The 18,351-nt window shown below is 44.8% G+C and overlaps 1 protein-coding gene across 1 annotated transcript; it reads left to right on the top strand.

Annotated features, from left to right (window-relative positions):
* Positions 1-6,320: 6,320 nt before the first annotated feature.
* On the top strand, positions 6,321-10,949 carry phlda3 (pleckstrin homology-like domain, family A, member 3). The gene is made up of 2 exons (XM_083769281.1): positions 6,321-7,208; positions 9,010-10,949. The coding sequence occupies exon 1, from the start codon at positions 6,728-6,730 to the stop codon at positions 7,163-7,165; it is 438 nt and encodes a 145-aa protein (XP_083625407.1). The 5' UTR covers positions 6,321-6,727; the 3' UTR covers positions 7,166-7,208; positions 9,010-10,949.
* Positions 10,950-18,351: the final 7,402 nt, after the last annotated feature.

Below are 18,351 nucleotides of genomic sequence, written 5' to 3'. Positions count from 1 at the left end.
CCTAGAGAGTGTATGCAGATACTGGGAGTGACAGAGTGAGAGAGAGAGATAGAGAGATAAGCGTGAGAGTGCGATTGTATATAAACATTCCAAGGAAAGACCATGTACGCTGGAGTCATTCCACTCATAAGAATGACGTGGTGCACCAAAACCGACCTGCCCCCTCGCAACACTGCAGTGACTATGATGACAAGCATGTGTCACCTCAGGCCAATTACAGCCTCACTCGTTGCACGCCCTCGCCCTCACCTTGGCTTGTCTGGCAGATCTGAGTTAGCTAGCTGGGACTTTCTGGCACCGTATTACACTGGTTTGAGTCATCATATAGCCTACTTATAACCACTTATAAACCCCATTATGGTTGAGCGGAGGCCCTCAGGGCTCCATGCTAGTGTATTTTCTGTTTTGTGTTGAATGGTCAGATGGGTGGGCCGTGTTCAGTGGTCAGATGGGTGGGCCGCGTGCATTCTCAGGGCTTGTTTATTTGAATGATCGGTCGTTGGATTGCATTCCGTCTTGGATCAGTGGAACAATGTGACATCAGGGTTAGGGCTGCACGATATGGACAAAAATTCATATCACGATATATATGGCAGATATCTCGATATCGATACGATACGATATAATATATATCACGATATATAGGGCAGATATCTCGATATCGATACGATATATCGTGCAGCAACATATTTTCTTAATGGGCGTGGCTAGCGATTTAGCGATTCAGGGCTGGAGCCAGGCTACAACAGGACAGAGGGACAAACGGAGTGATGGTTTATTTTCCGAGGGGCACAGGCTAAAACAGAGGGCTGGCTTTAGAAGTGGACGATATATCGATATGTCGACGATATATCTATATCGCGATACCGTTGCCTTTTTGCGATACTGATATTGTGCATGTTCATACCTCGATAACGATACGATAACGATATATTGTGCAGCCCTAATCAGGGTATACTTTGTGTAGACACGCAAGGGATTTAAACATCTCTGAACAAACTAAAATGACACACAGTGTACCCCGAGACTCCATTCTAGTAGCCTGGATAATACGCCAGACTAATATCAGTATATCACACAACACTGTCGCTGGCAGGCAATTTATTTTTGCCAACGGCTGATTCGGTCTGGCTTATTAGCCAGGCTACCGTTCTAGGGCCTCTTCTTAGTCAAGGGATTAAAAAATCCTGAGAAAATGCAATACATTTCTTCACCAATGTGTTTGTAAAAGTAACACATCAAGACTGAAATTCAGTTTCACTATATATCTGTTACAGCTGCTGGAAGTTGGGGTCCCATTAATAACCTAGCAAAGCAACATTTACAAAATGGAATTCTGCATGTGAGGGGTCAAACTAGGAGTTTTCCCTGATTCTGAATCAGTGGTGTTTCCAGGAATTACATTTTGGGCAGGCAAGATGTGTTAATTGTCGTCTCCCCGCGCAGGCGCGCACAATCGTAGCACTAAAGGTTTTCAAAGAGATATACCTGCCAGACGAGTAGTATACAAAGGCTGAAAGGCTTGCATTTCCATTCCAATGGGTGATTGAGGGTCGCGCTCTACCACGACGGCCAATCAGCTGTCCACTAATAGTTCTCATGTCTTGTTTTTGTCCTTATTTTTTTCTCATTGTATGGATGCCCTCGCCTTATTGTAGTAGGTACGCCTCTGTTCTGAATACATTGCAAGCTTTGTGTTGCACGAAAAACACACAGAAAATTTTCGTTTATACTAGACATCTTTACAAACACATTGGTGAAGAAATGTATTGTTAGGGAATGTATTCCCAGACTGGACATTTTTCTGACAATATTTCCTGACTATCTGTTCTCCCACTGGGTCAGATCAGACTATCTGTTCTCCCACTGGGTCAGATCAGAGGAACCAGATTGGTCTGATGAAGAACCGAGAGGCTCGAAACATCATGTCCACTATGGTGTAAGTAAGGAACCTTTTATATATATATTTTTAAAGATTTGGTGCATTGTGCAGTGTGCGGACCCTAACTTTTTGTTGTTATAACCTCTGCCCGGCACCTGGCTTTAACTGAGTGGATGTACGTTCTTTATTGTACTTTCACCAGATTGGACCAGGCCACTAATAATTCTGATTTATAGTTGGTTGCAACTTGCACATTGTGTTGCACAGAGAAAATAGCTGCTCTACAAGCACACAGCACATTGCGACACTACTGGCACACAATTATAGTGATAGTATAAATCAGGCTTAAAGGGACAGTTTACGTCCAAAATACCTCTTTTAACTTTCGTTTACTCACCCCATGGAGACTTGAATTCATGGATATTTATTTTGTTTTTGTCTCATTCCTAAGCCAATACTTTGATGACCAGATTGCTATGCTCCCAATCCCTATGGAGACACACAGGGAACTGCTGCTGGTCATCAAATTAATATATTGGCTTAGGAATGTGACAAAAACTAAAGAATACTGGGTAATCGATAGAAAATGTCATATGTTGGGTGAACTAACCCTTTAAGGTTAATGTAAGAAAACTTGGCGCTTTTGTGACAGGCCCTGGTCTGGGAAAGAACAGCACCCTTTTTGTAAAGCGCTACATTCATTTATTTTATGAAAGTATCATTTTTTTCTTTTCCTTTTCCCCCAAAATGTTTATCTCACGAATTTAGCAAACAATTTTTTCACCCAGTGTCAATTATCTAACGTATAATCTTGGGCGCTACACTCCCTCTGCCAACCTGGGGAGAGCAACAGACTGACCTCATGCTTCCTCCTATGCATGAGGAGTCCAAGCCGCCTCTTTTCATCTGACAGTGGGGAGTTTCCCGGTTGGACGTTATTCCAACCAGTTCCTTTCCCCTCCATCAAGGGGCCCCAGCTGGCCATGGGGAGAACATGCAAACTCCACAAAGATAGGACCGGACAGAACACGCCCCCAGCTCCCACAGCATCCCCAGCAGGAATCGAACCCAGGACCTTCTTATGAAAGTATCCCTAATAAATTAGAATTGTATCTACCCTGCAGCCATAACATATACAGTGGCACCCTGGCAGGGACAATCAGAGCACAGAGAGCGCTCAGATCAATGACATCGGCTGATATACAAACATTGCAGTTGAAGTGTTGTTGCTCAAGCCACAGTGCGTAAAGGTTAAGTAAGGGTAGGGCTCAATAACACAGGCTATAACACCAAGAATGAGTTTTTATTCCATTCACAGAACGGAAACAGAGAGAGAATAGCCAGGGAGTGGAATTGGTGAAACAAAAACATACGGTATTATTGATTGACACTTCACTGCGTCACAAAAAGTTGAGTCCAGCTCAACAACAACTGATTTGTAGCCACGTGACGTCCGTCACACGGCGACATGTGGCGTTTCATTCATAAATGTCTGTAGCCTCATGTCAGTCGGCTTCCGTTGAAAATGACTTGTAGTAACCGCTAGTGAGTAAACACATGAAACCAGGACGGATATTGTATGAGAAATCTGACAATCACTAAAAATCACAAAACCCATTCTACACATACTGTGAAATAAAATAAATCAATGAATCAATTTCAATGTGAATATTGGTAGCTTGTGTTGGCGTGAAATGGCGTGGTGGTCCGGGTAGGCGGGCACCCTATAGGCTGCAAAGCGTGTCGCGGGTTCGAATCCCGATCCCTACGACCTTTGGTGTGTGGCACTCCCCATCTCTCTCTCGCTCTCTCTCTCCCCATTTCCTGCCAGAATGACTGTTCTATCAATAAAGACATATATATATTGAAGGCCAAAATAAATCTTTAAAAAAATAATAGATAGGCACACTTTCTGTACAGTACAGAGATAGTTTAGTCATATCATCTCATGTCTTAATAATATTGTGGCTTTACTCTCTCCTACACCCCCCCCCACACACACACACGTAACTGCACCCATTTGCCTTGTTCACTCACCCTTGAGCCCTCAACAACCTCCCTCCCACTCACATTCCGAGAGAGAGAGAAAGCAGCAAGTCATAGTAGAAACACTGAAACAGGTGTGCGTGTATGTGTGTGTGTGTGTGTGTGTGTGTGTGTGTGTGTGTGTGTGTGTGTGTGTGTGTGTGTGTGTGTGTGTGTGTGTGTGTGTGCGTGCGTGCGTGTGTGGACAAGATGCTACAGGTTGTGTTTGTTCTCCATAATAACAAACAGGTGCACATGAGCTCCTCTTAAAGGTGTAGGTCACCCAAAAAAAACTACTTATACTGTATATCGTGGAGATAATAATCTGATAACCGGGTCATCATCAATGAATTAAATTAAATTAAACAAGGTAAACATATGTTTACATTGTCAAAGCAAGTTCCAAACCTACAGCCACAGCCACCCACAGCCCCACGTCCGAAACGGTCGAGAAAGACAGTTACTGTGTGGGGGTCCCCGGAGGTCCCCGGAACACCTAGACCCCCAGGAACGCGCCCAGGGGGCCGGCCTGGTTCCGGTGAGCCGCCCCGCGTCCAAATCGGTTGAGAAATGACAGAGTTACCGTGTGGGGGTCCCCAGGGTGTCCCTCTACTGTACTGTACTGTACTGTACCGTAACACCCCAAATCATCATATAGTTAATATGTGTGTGTGTGTGTGTGTGTGTGTGTGTTAAGGCCTGGACAGAGTCCTTTTGTGCCAAACGTATACAAAAAATGCACGTTTATTTTAAGTCCTTACATAGTCCCTCCGTCGCTATTGTATTCTTAGGTCACTATGGCAGCTATGACAGATTGGATCATTGTACAAACTGTATTGATACTTGTGTCACCTGTGCTGGCGAATACCGGAAGACTCGACCCGGTGCTTGCCCGTTTTTCCTCCCGGGAATTGTCACCAGTGAGGGGGATAACTTTGTAATATGCTATTGGCTGTTTGTATTCTTTTTGGAAAAATATAAAAAGATACTCCTGTGGAAAGGCTATATTATTTGACTTATATTGACCCTATAAACAATTTAGTATTATTTAGTATATGTAAGGTTTTGCACACTCAAATGGTACCTCGTCAGATAATCCCCACATATCCTACAACAACTTCTGTGAACAGACTTCACTGTAGTAGCTTTTCATAAATTATATTTGTACTTCGGCTGTCTGCTGTCATGAAAGTTTATAGTTAGAGAAATTCAAAGTCCAGCCGTCTGCTGTCCAGCCTCTCCCACCCCTCACATTGGGGAGAATTCTGGGAGTAAAACAGAAACGGGGCGAGTCTTCTTGTTGTGCTGGCCAATCTACAAGCTCACACCGCACATGCAAGTTTGAAACTTTTGCAGTTTTGTGTCTTTTGCTAGTGATGTAATCAATTAATCATTGAGTTCACACGGGGCAGATTGCAGTCTACCATTCATTGTCAAAGGAAGCCAGCGACATGAAGTTCATTACTAGTAGATTATTATCATCTGCAACGGAAAAATCGCGTCTGTAAATGGTCAAATTGTCACCAAATGGAAGCATAGGATACAATAAATTATACACAACTGTCAGCGCTTGTACACAAGCTGTTCTCCGCTGTAATTCCGCTGAGTTCTCGTCTGAACACCAGGACTGGACTGGGTCAAAAAATGATCACCGGCGAGTTTGCAAAGTAGTGCTTTGAACGATGATGTCATGATGTCCTGATGTCCTGTTTAACTTTCAATGTGATAGCCGATCATGTTTACGTTTACAACTCAATGTGACGGCAGAAGTGTTATCCTCTTTCAAGAGGGGTCGAGCAGAGGAGGAAAGCCTTTTTGCTCTCTGCTGCCCAGGGGAACGCAAGCAATTGATTGCGTGGGGCGATCCCAATTCCCAACCAGACGGATCACGACGGATCACTTAACTGACGTGACGCAAGGGGAGAAATTTCTCTCACACTCCGTTGCTATATGACTTCTTTACGTTCGACTCTGTAAAGCACTTTAGGCTGCACAACAGTGACACTTGGTTGTGAAAACCAACCAGGCAGGGACACACATAGCTGTCTATAGGAGTGGTCACTGGTTGCACCACTCAAAAAACCATGTCTTTGGGGAAAACCACTCCTCTAACTTATATTGTGCACTGGGTAGTATATGCAATCCATGTCAGCCAAAAATAATTTAACTTAAAATAAATTAATGCATTTGAATTGATTCTGTGTGCTCGAGCACACAGAATCGTGTGAAAATGAGTATAGACGCATGCACGCGCGCGCGCACACACGCACACACGCACACACACACACACACACACACACACACACACACACACACACACACACACACACACGTCGTCACTGACTGTAGGGGAGGCGGGGAGGCGCCAGCCAGTGTAAACGGAGAAGGTCCGGACTGTGTGTGTGGAGAAGAGCTTGGGCATGTACAAACATATCCAGGCAGACCGGCCAGCCAGGAGCCAGCCGGCAACAAAACACACGCACACACACAGGCGTCGGAGCGTTTGGGGCTACAGGCGTACATATACAATGACATTTCTTTTCCCATGGCAGGCTTTATTATTGTCGGGAAATTAGGCCACTGTCCGCGGGAGAACAACAAGACATTACCTCACGTACGCGGAGGGAATATTGACAACATCTGGTGGCATTTGGATCGAATGGATTACCATTGTTGTTGTTTAAGTTCTCCCATAAGAACGTGGAGATAAGAGAGCGAGAAGAAGCAGAAGACTTCACTAGACTATTGTTCATAGGCCGCCTACATATCCCCTGTCAAACCCGCCGGGGCTGCTGTGGGAGTGGGGCCAGCCGGACCACCATGTCTTTGCCGGTCAAGGTGATGAGAGACGGGCTGGTGGAGAAGCGCAGCAGCGGTCTGCTCCAGCTCTGGAAGAAGAAGCGCTGCGTGCTCACCGACGAGGGCTTGCGCCTCCACAAGAGCAAAGGCAGCGGTAACGGAGGCGGCGGAGGAGGGGGCTCCTGTTCCTCCTCCTCCAAGCCCAAGGAGCTCCGCTTCGAGCGCATGGCCACGGTGGACTGTGTGGAGCACAAGCGCGGGCTCGTGTACTTCACCGTGGTGATGGCCACGGGCAAGGAGATCGACTTCAGGTGCCCGCAGGACGGCACGGCGTGGAACGCGGAGATCGCCCTGGCGCTGGTGCGCTACAAGAACCTGCAGGCCGTGCAGAGCGGCAGGAACCGACACATGTCGTCCGCCTCGCAGCTCGGCAGCAGCGGCGAGGAGGAGGCGCAGTGAGCCGCTAGGCACTCACAATGGATGATCATAATACAGAGGACAGGTAAGAAGCTATTGGATCTAGCAGCCAAACTACTGTGGGTCTACTGCTATACGAGTGGACTCTAGAGTACAGACTAGTACCCCTGGACTATATTCTACACATGCACCGTATAGCATGCAGGCACCTGTGCCAACATTGACAAATGGCACAGTGGAGGTTGCATTATTGAGAACCAGAATAGAGGGGTTACACTGGCTGGCAGTGTCACACTGGCATAAGTGTGAGAGAGAGGATTTGTCTTTTTAATTAAATAAAACATATTTTAGTCAACATTTAGTCAATTAAATCAAGTTCCCTCACATCTATATGCAAATTAGATTATGCACATTCATTTGACATTCATTCAAACTACTGCTTCTTAAACTGTTCATATCAAGGACCCCCATATTTATATAGGCTAGTATTTGGCCGAGGACCCTCATCTACAAAGATGTTGCCAGGGACCGCCAGAAGAGAACATTTTAGTTAAAAAAAAGAAGAAAACTTTTCCCCAAAACAAATTTGGCAATAAATAAATAATAGATCTTCAAGCCAAATAGCCAAAGTATATACAGTAGGGTTGAAAAAGTAGTTACATCTCAAGGACCCCCCCACAGACTCCAGTTTGAGTCTGTGGACTGGTGTGACGTATACAGGCACGTCGCCTATCGTCATTCATGCCTATAAGGTCATTATTACCATTTACCAATAAGAGGTTTTGGGTTTAGACAAGCCCCTATTAAGTAAGTGTTGCTTGCCGAAAGGATCACTTATTTATTTTCGGCCAGTGGCTGTGATGGAGTATAAATGAATATGTTGCTACTGTATTCCAGATATTATATTTCCTAGTGTGGACAATTATGTTTGAGGCAGTGTGAGCTTCCAAAATAACATCTGCCTCTCGTTCACTTGGCAGCAGAGTATTATTTTTAAAACACCCACAACAACTCTCTCTCTCTAGCACACGTTAGCCACTGGTCATTGAAACCGCAGAGAACCGTACCAGCGCTAAACGGAAATTATATCCGTTCATCTTGTTCCATTCAGCTGTTCCAACATTTAGACGTCACCTCACTACCATCATACACACATATGATCATGTGACACCCGGCATGGCATGAATTCCCCCAAGTGTTCACTAAGAGAGAGAGAGAGTTATCTAAGTCTGAACTATGAGCTCACTGGCCGGGAATCCACAGAGACACTTCCTTAAGTGAGGAGTAGCAGCAGAAGTCAAGTAGCCCAAATTAACTTAGTGTCCCTGGTGACAGAGACTTTAAACTCACAACGGCTGTCTCATTCATTAATGTGGAACTACAACTCCCAAGTGTACATTCTTAAGTGGCGGCGGCTCTCAACCTTTTCTGCATCAGCCCGCCCCCCTCCCCCCCCCCCCCCCCCCCCCGCACCACACACACTTGAAAATCTCGATAGCGTAACAAACACCCAACTGACCACTTAACACGTGGTAAGATAGCTGGGAAGGCTGCATCATGCATTTTCAAAACATGTTGATTAACGCTCAAGAAATCGAATGTTTCCCTGCTTGGATCAATGGAACCAACACAGTAATGCATTCCTATTTATGGCATCACATTGTAAATAATAATTTTCTTTTTAAACTTAAAAGAAGAAATATCTTTTTTTTTTTACATAATGTTTTATCAGTCAAATATTTTGGGCGGCCACCGGTTCACAATCACTGTTATTGTTAAAGCATTGGCAGGCAGCTGTCCCAACAACACAAAACTATGAAGTAATGTGTGTTCTATATTCTGTGTTACGTGTACTTTGTGTTCTATATTCTGTGTTGTACTTTCAGAGGATAACAGCTTTCTGGGACTGGGAGTGGACCAATCGCAGGGAAAGAAGGAAGAGGTTCACCACCAGGACCGGGACTAGACGACCATACGGGACGGAACATCATAGGACATTATAGAACATCATAGGATATCATAAGACAACATAGAACATCATAGGACATCATAGGACATCATATGATATCATAGAACATCATAGGACATCATATGATATCATAGGACATCATAGGATATCATAAGACAACATAGAACATCATAGGAACATCACAGGACATCAGGATTACCTCTACTGCACCCTGGCCGGGGGTACCCTCCTTCCTGGGACCCGAGGCAGACTCTACAAACGCCTTCTAAATCAGTAGTTGTCACTACTTTCATGATTTTTCAGAAATGTTAAAAAAATAATAGAAGTACAACACAGCTCATGTGCATTTGCTATTTTTGAATAGCCAATGCACAAACGACAAGGATGCTTTCCCGGTATTAATGGGTTGAAGTGGAATGTCCGTCTCGTGATTTCTCCAATGTCTGCTTTTGAGGTCAAAGTAGAGAAAAACTGCAATAGCTAAATGTTGAGTAACAGGAGGAGTGTGCTTGCTTGTAGTGATTGATTGATTGATTGATTGAATGCTTTGAATACAACTAGTCAGAAATGTAAAGAGCCCGGTGGTACAGTAAAACATTTAGGAGTAAAAAGGATGACACAAAAAAGTCCTGGGGACTTGTTTCCATTGTGGTCCTACGTATTCAATACTGTTCACGTCTTAGTGCCTTCATCTTACGTTGGACTTCCTCTGATGTTTTCGGAGACATCTCGATCGCATCTTTCCCGTTCCTATTTTTTAAATTAACAATTTGTTTTTAAACTTACAAAAGAAATTCTTCACGATTCAGTCTTGTATTATCGTCACTGCCAAACCCCTACGGTTGATGGTGTAAACAACGACATCTCCTCCAAAAGACATCACCAGCCACTTCTGTTCACTACTACGGTATGCCATTAAGGAGTTTAGCCAGGAGGGCAGAGGAACATGCTATCCCTCCCGATTCTGACGAACAGAATCTGTGGCAGTCGCAAACAGAGTGACATGAGATGGCTCTCTACTGTCTGCTTCCCTCCTACAAACAGTCAATAGGGCTTTATGCACACAGAATAACTCTTCCTACTTCTCAGCCCCTTCCACTACTTCCTTCACTCGCTCAGGTGTTAGCGATCATATGAAGGCTCTGTTCCATTCTGGTCAAACAGAGTCAGGGTGCTGATATTATGCATGTTGGCTCACTGGAAACACTCACCCACTCACCTACTGCAACAGTGGGTCTCAAAGTGTCCTTGAGTGTGTTCCAAATGGCCTCATACGGGGAAACAAATGGACCCGTAAAGGGTCCATTTGTTTCCCCGTATGGGGCCATTTGTACACTGTCAGAGTTATGGGGGTCCTTGTAAAAAGTTTGGGAACCACTGTACACTAAAATGTAACAGAGCCTCAGTTAGTATCACTATCACCGGTAACACCTAAGTAAGTAGTGAAAGGGCCCGCAAGTAGGAAGAGTTATGCTGTGTGTGCAGAGCCTATTGAAGTAGGAAGTTATGCTGTGACGTGGACAGAGCCTATTGTATTCATTGAACTGCCCAACCAAGCAAGGTAGTACCACAGAGGGGGGAATCCAACCCCTGCACCACCTGGACTCAATCGCATCTTTCTTGAAACAGGAGGACGCTGGTTCTTTGTTTGTTCTTTTATACGTCTTAATTATAAAATTGTTGCTCCGGCAGACTTTTCTGTTTGAGAATTTGTGTTTGTTTGTATACAGGACCTCTTTTTTCTTTTCTTTTTTCAAATGTTTGCACACAACAAAGAAGCATTTTACTTGTATATGATATTTGCTGAAAATACAAGCCATGGACAGTATTACAATTTAATAAAGGTTCATAAACAACTGCATTTTGTCAGCCCGAGTTTGCATGTTCGAGCGCCATTGTGGAATCAATCCACTAAGATGCTTTGCATAATATTTTGCCTGCCCTGATCCAACGTTTCTATTTGTGCAGAATGCTTGTGGTTCTTTTCAGAGGAAAAACACGGGACTGTTCTTCTGTTCCATCTGCGAATTTAAAGTATTCTGCGTTTGGACTGTTAATAGCTAACCTCGATCATCTGGTTCCAATTGTGGTCTGGTCCAACTGTGCTATTATAGCCTGTCTCCTGTTCTTCTTGCGTGCATAAATGGTGCTCTGCAGTGTTGCCAGGTTTCGTGAGAGACATATCAACCTGGTCTATGAAAACAAGCCCAAAAGAAGCGAGGCCACATGTGCACAATGGTGTTGATATATGCAGGCTATTTGAAATTAGCTGATCTACAAGCTTACAAGGCGTTATGAGCTTATAGATCTACGCTTTAACAATATAACAACAAATCTACTATCCCTAGCACAAATGATAATTTCAGATGGGGGGGGGGGGGGGGGGGGTCGTGGATAAATGCACCTTGATTTGGGGTTCCTTGACATGAACACTTCGGGCTGTATTTTGCGTGTCTTAACGCTTAAGTACCAGGTCTTATTACTTAACTTAAGACCTGGAGGCGTGATCAATGCCATTTGGCTATTCTGAGTGGCCAAAGAACATTGACCACGCCTCCAGGTCTTAAGTTAAGTAATAAGACCTGGTACTTAAGACACGCAAAAAACAGCCCTTCATGTTTAAGAACCACTGGTTTAAACAATAATCAAAACATTTGGAAACAAGCCCAAATATAAGTAACTACACAACACTTTAGAAATGAACCCCACAAAAACCCTGTCCTACCAAAATTTCCATTCACAAGCGACTTTACACAACAAAACAAGCTCAAAGTTGCTTATAATAAGCAGAGCTGGCAACGGTGGCGCTCAGTCTGCAGTGTCCTAGTACCCCTGACTGCAGCTTGCAGATCGGGGCGGAGCTGATGGTGGGAGGAGTTAAACCATCAACCCCTCCCATAAGTACGGAGGCGCGCCGTGTCTGGCGGCCATGAGCCCCGTGAGGCACCGCCGAGCGAGGCGCTAGCCGAGCGAGTCGCCGTGCCGAGCGGTGCGAAGGCCGTCAGACCCGACTCAGCGCCGTCCGAGTTACGAAGCCGATAGGGACAGAATAGTAACTGTAAGTAAGAATAGTAACTGCTGTTTGCTGAAGTTGTTTGACTGCTGCTTCGACTCATGGGGTCAGTGCTAGTAGTACCCGGAAACAGTAGGACGCCCGCGGGGGAACTTTTAAATGGTTCGACCCTGCCCAGAATGGGAGGGGTTGATGGTTTAACTACACCCACAATCACTGTTTAACTCCGCCCACCATCAGCTCCTCCCCGATCTGCAAGCTGCAGTCAGGGGCTTCTCGCAGTGTCTGCCTGGCAACCTTTGGTTGTTTATTCTTAGGATTGTAATGAGGAGCACAGTGAGCCTTAAAGGCATGTGCACACAAAGCATCCTTGCACACACACGCGCACACACACACACACACACACACACACACACACACACACACACAGGGCATACTGTACAAGAACCAGTATGCAGTGTGCACACATCACATGAAACTCAGCAAGGTGTCAATATCCGTAACGGTGTTGATTTTGACAGTAACCCAATTTCTTTTTAGTCATAGTCTTTTGAATAAAAAGTAGTTTTTGTCATATTTTAGTCACACAAAGCGTCGCTTTGCACCGTGTTTCGAGCTTGTAGATCGTCTATTTTCACTACTTATAATTGTTTTAAAATAAAAAAAAATGACTTTAAATTTTCTATGCGCTCGCAAGCCGCGCACCATGCTCTCTGTGGTTCAACAGCCAGGCTGCATGGCATGGGCACAACCCCATGCAGCTCAGAGCAGGTCAGGGATAAAGGAGTGATTGTGCTGATCTCTCTCTCTCTAGTGGAGAACAGTGGAAAACCCCACATCACAACACATGAGTCAGCACTGGACCAGCGCCCTGCCTGCCTGCCACTGGTGGAAAAAATACTCACATTCTTTACTTTTATGTAAAAGTATCAATACTGCAATAGAAATACACTCCGTTACAAGTAAAAGTCAGGAATTCAATATGTTGAGTACAAGTACCAAAAGTAAAAGCATTCAATATGCAGAATGTCCCATTACACACGTTTTCAAATGTATACAAATGTTTTGCAAATAGCCGATCTACAAGCTCACAATGCGTCGCATCGCATTTTCAAATGGACGAAATGTACATAGGGCTCAAGTGGTTAATGTAGCATACATGTGTTGTAATAATAATCAAAATGAAGTAACTACTAAAGTTTTCAAATAATTGTAGTGGGGTAAAGGTAAATTGGAAATTGGAAATAGTAAAGTACAAATACCCCCCAAAAATGTACCTAAGTACTTTCCACCACTGCTGCCTGCATGGAGACAATCAAGCAGGCTTCCCAGGTTTTGGATCGCCTGAGTGGGTGTAGGTGAGATGTGCACACAACACCACCGCTGAGGGGGATGATGTCTATTGTGTCGTATGAGTGTGCATGTATGCGCATTCAGAGAGGGGTGTGTGTGTGTGTGTGTGTGTGTGTGTGTGTGTGTGTGTGTGTGTGTGCGTGTGTGTGTGTGAGTTTGTGTGAGGGTGTGTGTGTGTGTGTGTGTGTGTGTGTGTGTGTGAGTGTGCGTGGGTGCTACTGCCAATAAAATTCTATGGAATTTTCTCTCCAAACATTATGACCTCCATCCATCCCAATGGGTCTGCCTCTCTCTCTCTCTCTCTCTCTCTCTCGCTCTCCAGGCTCTTAGCAACGTACTTTGTTGTTACATGGAATTCAGAGTTTAATGTTACAGAAGAGCTGCATGGTGGTGTGAATCACCATCCATTCATTCCAAAATATTATATCCAAAATATATTGTTTTTTTCTTTTTCTTTTTTGAGGGGATTTGAATATTTGGTCAAGATTTCTGCCTTGGCACCTTGAAACTCATACCAGGCAAGAATGGTCCCCCAAACATTTTGTGCCCACTGACGTCACTGGGAAATAATGACAGTTACTCGTCCATGTATTAACCTCAGCATCAATGGTTGGATTGGGGGTAAGTCCCTGCGACTAGCGTCATGTCCAGGGAGGTGTACAGTACCGGTACTTTTACATCAAGCTGTCTCACGCTACAGAAACAGAAGACAGGCTCCTGCCCCTATGGGCCTCATGGCTCGGCAAAGCTTACTTACTCGTCCATGTATCAGTTGCTGTGTCCGACTCCAACTTGACAGAGGAAGAAAGAGTGGAGCAGAATGAGGGAATGCTGCTTGCTGCTGGCGTGGTCTGAATGTTATACTCTGAGTTTAGGCTTTGACCAGGCCAGCCAGTATTATTTTTCTGTCTCTCTCCCAATTTAGTCGTTATGCCAATTCCCGTTTCCTGCTGTATTCTAGTCCTCTTGCCACATGCAGTCCACTCTCCTACAGTTGGTCCTAAGAAGTCCTACTACAGCACTAAGTAACTTTTCTTTTTAAATGAATACATTTCATTAAAATGTACAGTCTGTATGGTGGAGTATGTTAATACAATATAATGTACACATTCAAATGCAGGGTAGAAGAGGAACGTTAGGGGTTGCAGATGCATACTGTAGAGCAGCTAAGTAAAAGTAGCAATACCACAACACAGAAATAATTGAGTAAAAGTACTATAAAGAAACATTTTCAAATAATTGTAGTGGAGTAAATATTTACATGTGCCTCTGAGATGTGATGCTATTGCTAATACACTGTAAGCAATGCATCTGCAATGTGATTGTGATGTCCATGCCAAATAAACAAACATGTGGTGGAGATTGAGAAGAACTACCAGTAAGACGCCTGAGGGCGAGAAGCGACCTCGCCCTAAAGCACTGGCCATATATGGAGCGAGTCTTGAGTGTACAGGGTGTGATGAGGTCAGATATGAAATGTCAGAACAGGTCAGCTCCATACTGTACATGTACATGAATATGGAGATCTAAGGGTGGCAGCGGGGGCAGTGTCTTGAATGTACATGGTTTGATGAGGGCCCAGGTTGAGAACTGAAGGTTCAGGTTGGGCCTGTTGAGAACTCTAGTTTTCGCCGGCTGCCAGGCGCGACTGCACAAATAACTTTGGGGCAGGCCCGTCATCTGACGCCTCTGGCGTTCCCTGGCTAGACGACGGCGCTGGTCGCCGGCAGTCTCGTCGTACTGCAGTGCTCGGGCAGATTGCCGTGTGCACTCACCCGCCGGCGGCAAGTCTGGCGTTCCCTGGCCAGACGACGGCGCCGCTCCCTGGCCAGATGGAGTCTCGGAGGTCGTACTTCTGGGGCAGATCGGTGTGTGCACGCATCCACCTGGGTGAAGGCAGACTGCGAGTGCTGTCGCTTTGGCATGATGAACTTTGACCAAGAAATGCACAATGACAAACAGGTATGGATAAGGGTTCATGGCCATGGCCTGCAGGGTTCATGGCCATATATAGCATGTCTTGGAGACGTGACTAGACGTGATATCACAATGCGTGACCATAATAATGGTCACGCATATACGAGAATGTCCCCATATATTATATGGGGACATTCTCGTATATGGGGATTATGAGTGACAGATTGAGTGAGTTAGATGTCGTGACAAAAACGCAAGGTTTCATAGTTAACTGCGACCTTCGGTCACAACAAATACATACTCAAGTAGCGTGGTGGTGGGCAGGAGGTCTATCTACCCCGGCCCCATCCAGGATATTTATTTAACACAGGAGGCGTGGTGCTCCCCCAAACCTACTTGCACTAACAGATACATTCCTCTGGGATTCTGCGAGACAGGATTACTGCCTGCTGTTCAACTGTAGCACCAGTAGAGGGCTGTCAGTCCTGGTAGTAGTAGAGATAATATTATGAGTGTGTGTGTGTGTGTGTGTGTGTGTGTGTGTGTGTGTGTGTGTGTGTGTGTGTATGTGTGTGTGTGTGTGTGTGTGTGTGTGTGTGTGTGTGTGTGTGTGTGTGTGTGTGTGTGTGTGTGCGTGTGTGTGCGTGTGCGTGTGCGTGTGTGTTTTGCCAACTCTGCTAATTTTAAGGGCTAGTTTTTCTGTAAGCTCGCTTGTGGTTTGGGCTTGCGGTTATCAAACATTTTAATTTCAAAGACCGGCTACATTAATATGCAGGTCTATAGACCGTCGCAGTCATGATGACGAGAGACCCGGAAAAGTCAAATAATGACAATAAACACAATGTTTTGGGTCGAAGAAAAACAAAACAAAAAGTGTTGTATCCTGCCTTTTTTTCTTGAATCTACAAGAAAGAACAACATATTTTTGAGAGGGGGTGTGCAGTGGCGAATACATACATCATTTCGGGGGTCCTTGTCATGAAAGTTTGAAAACAGCTGATCCTCAAGCGGCCTATATTCACGTCTTTTTCACTACTTGTTTTCATAGACCTGACCGCTTGCTAAATCTGGCAACCCTGGCAGTGACCCAATTCACTGTCACACCTCATCCATCTTGCTCATCATCTGTGTACGTGTGAGGTTATGGTGTGTGTATGTTGTATACACTTTGGCTCAAGCAACTTAGGCCAGTATTTGTCTTTTCCTGTTTAATAATATTCATCACTCAGTCAACCCGCCCGTCCACCCGCATGCAGCATCCTAATCCGAGTTCCCAGAAGCTCTCGCATTAAAAACGGGAGGGGCGAGAAAGCGGCGTCCTATCTCATACTTTACCCACCAATTGCATGTAAACTGCAAATACCATAGCACTCTGTGGAATGTCTCATATTCTCCAAACCTCATCTCTCTCTTTCTCTCTCATGGTAACAGGATTTCGAAGGGTCTGAAAATAAAATGGTAAAGGTGCATTTACTGTATATAGCGCCTTCATCCAAGGCGCTTTTCCAATGATTGTGCATTATATTCACCCATTCACACACGCATGCATACACAGATGGCGGAGGAAACCAATCTGCTCATCGGGAGCAATTAGGGGTTCAGACTTCAGAGTCTTGCTCAAGGACACTTGTCACACTTCAACACTAACCCTGGGCTGGGGGAGCACGGGATCAAATTAGGAAATGGCCACTCTACCCCTGAGCCACTTTCCAGTGAATGGGAATATAGCACAGGAATTTTGGAAATGTAGCCTAATTTCAATACCAATTCATTACCTTCTTGTAATAGCACATTCATTTTTTATTTTCAGGCAACTGCCAAGGGATGAATTCATTGCCCCATGTCATGCACTACATTACATGTGCAGAGCACTCTTTCACCACATGTACAGAACTACAGATGATATTCTCAGAACCGTGCACGATGATGAAGTGCTAAGCCTGACTTATGCCGAGCCTTTATACTTGAAGTGAAGCACTCTACTGTATATAGAGTTGTTTTGTGAGGATTTCAGCAGATTTATTATTTATTTCTAATGCACTGTTGGTCTTGACTTGAGCCCTCGGACGTGGAAAGCCTTCTCTGTTGGATCTATCAATCCATCAATCACCATCACCACCCATATACATGCCACTCATCCAGTTGAGATCAAATTATAACCTAGGTGCTGAAACCTAACCATGCCCTGCTGGCCAAGAGCACAGGAGAGGAAAAGGAAAGAAAGATACCTCAAACACCATGAGGTCAGTGGAACAGCTACAGAGGACTGTTGTTGTTGCAGTGTTGCCAGATTTTGTGGGAGAAACAATCGGACAGGTCTATAGCTATTAGCTCTATACTGTTCAAAAGAAGGGACTACTTGGCCGCACACACACACACACACACACACAGTCACACATATCACCCTATATACATCACCCTATATACATCAGGTATTTGAAATTAGAAGATCTACAAGATCAGCGATTGTACAGTAGATCGAGAAAGTGTGACGAATTTAGGCTACATTTTAACTTAGCAAATCTTGAATGGGGTTGGTGTCTCTGTCAGATGTGGGTCCAAAAATATGGGGGTTCTTGACATTTGAGAACCCCAAAGCCCAAATAAACAACTATCGTACACTTTAAGAAACAAGCCCCTTGTTTTCGGCAATACAGATTTGCTTGCCAGGAACTGTGCGCCTCCCTTTTCTCAGACCAGTGAGTGGTAAATTAATAAAAATGGCTAAGCCCAACAGCAGACAGCCCCAAAGACACAATGCCAGCATTATTTGACCCCACTGATTACGAAAATAGACTGTACAGATTTGCTTGCCAGGAACTGTCCCTCCCCTCCTTTTCTCAATAGTCTCAAATAGTCTGGCCCTGACTCCTCTGTGAGTCCTATAGTCTGGTGTGCCACATGTGGCCCCCGCCATCAGTGGCCCGCATGCAGGTTAATATCAGAATACTGATATATTGTTGATTTCAGCTGTTC

The sequence above is a fragment of the Protomyctophum parallelum genome (assembly GCF_964188405.1).
Source record: "Protomyctophum parallelum genome assembly, chromosome: 7".
Lineage (NCBI taxonomy): Eukaryota > Metazoa > Chordata > Actinopteri > Myctophiformes > Myctophidae > Protomyctophum > Protomyctophum parallelum.
This window is presented reverse-complemented; position numbering and strand designations above follow the sequence as displayed.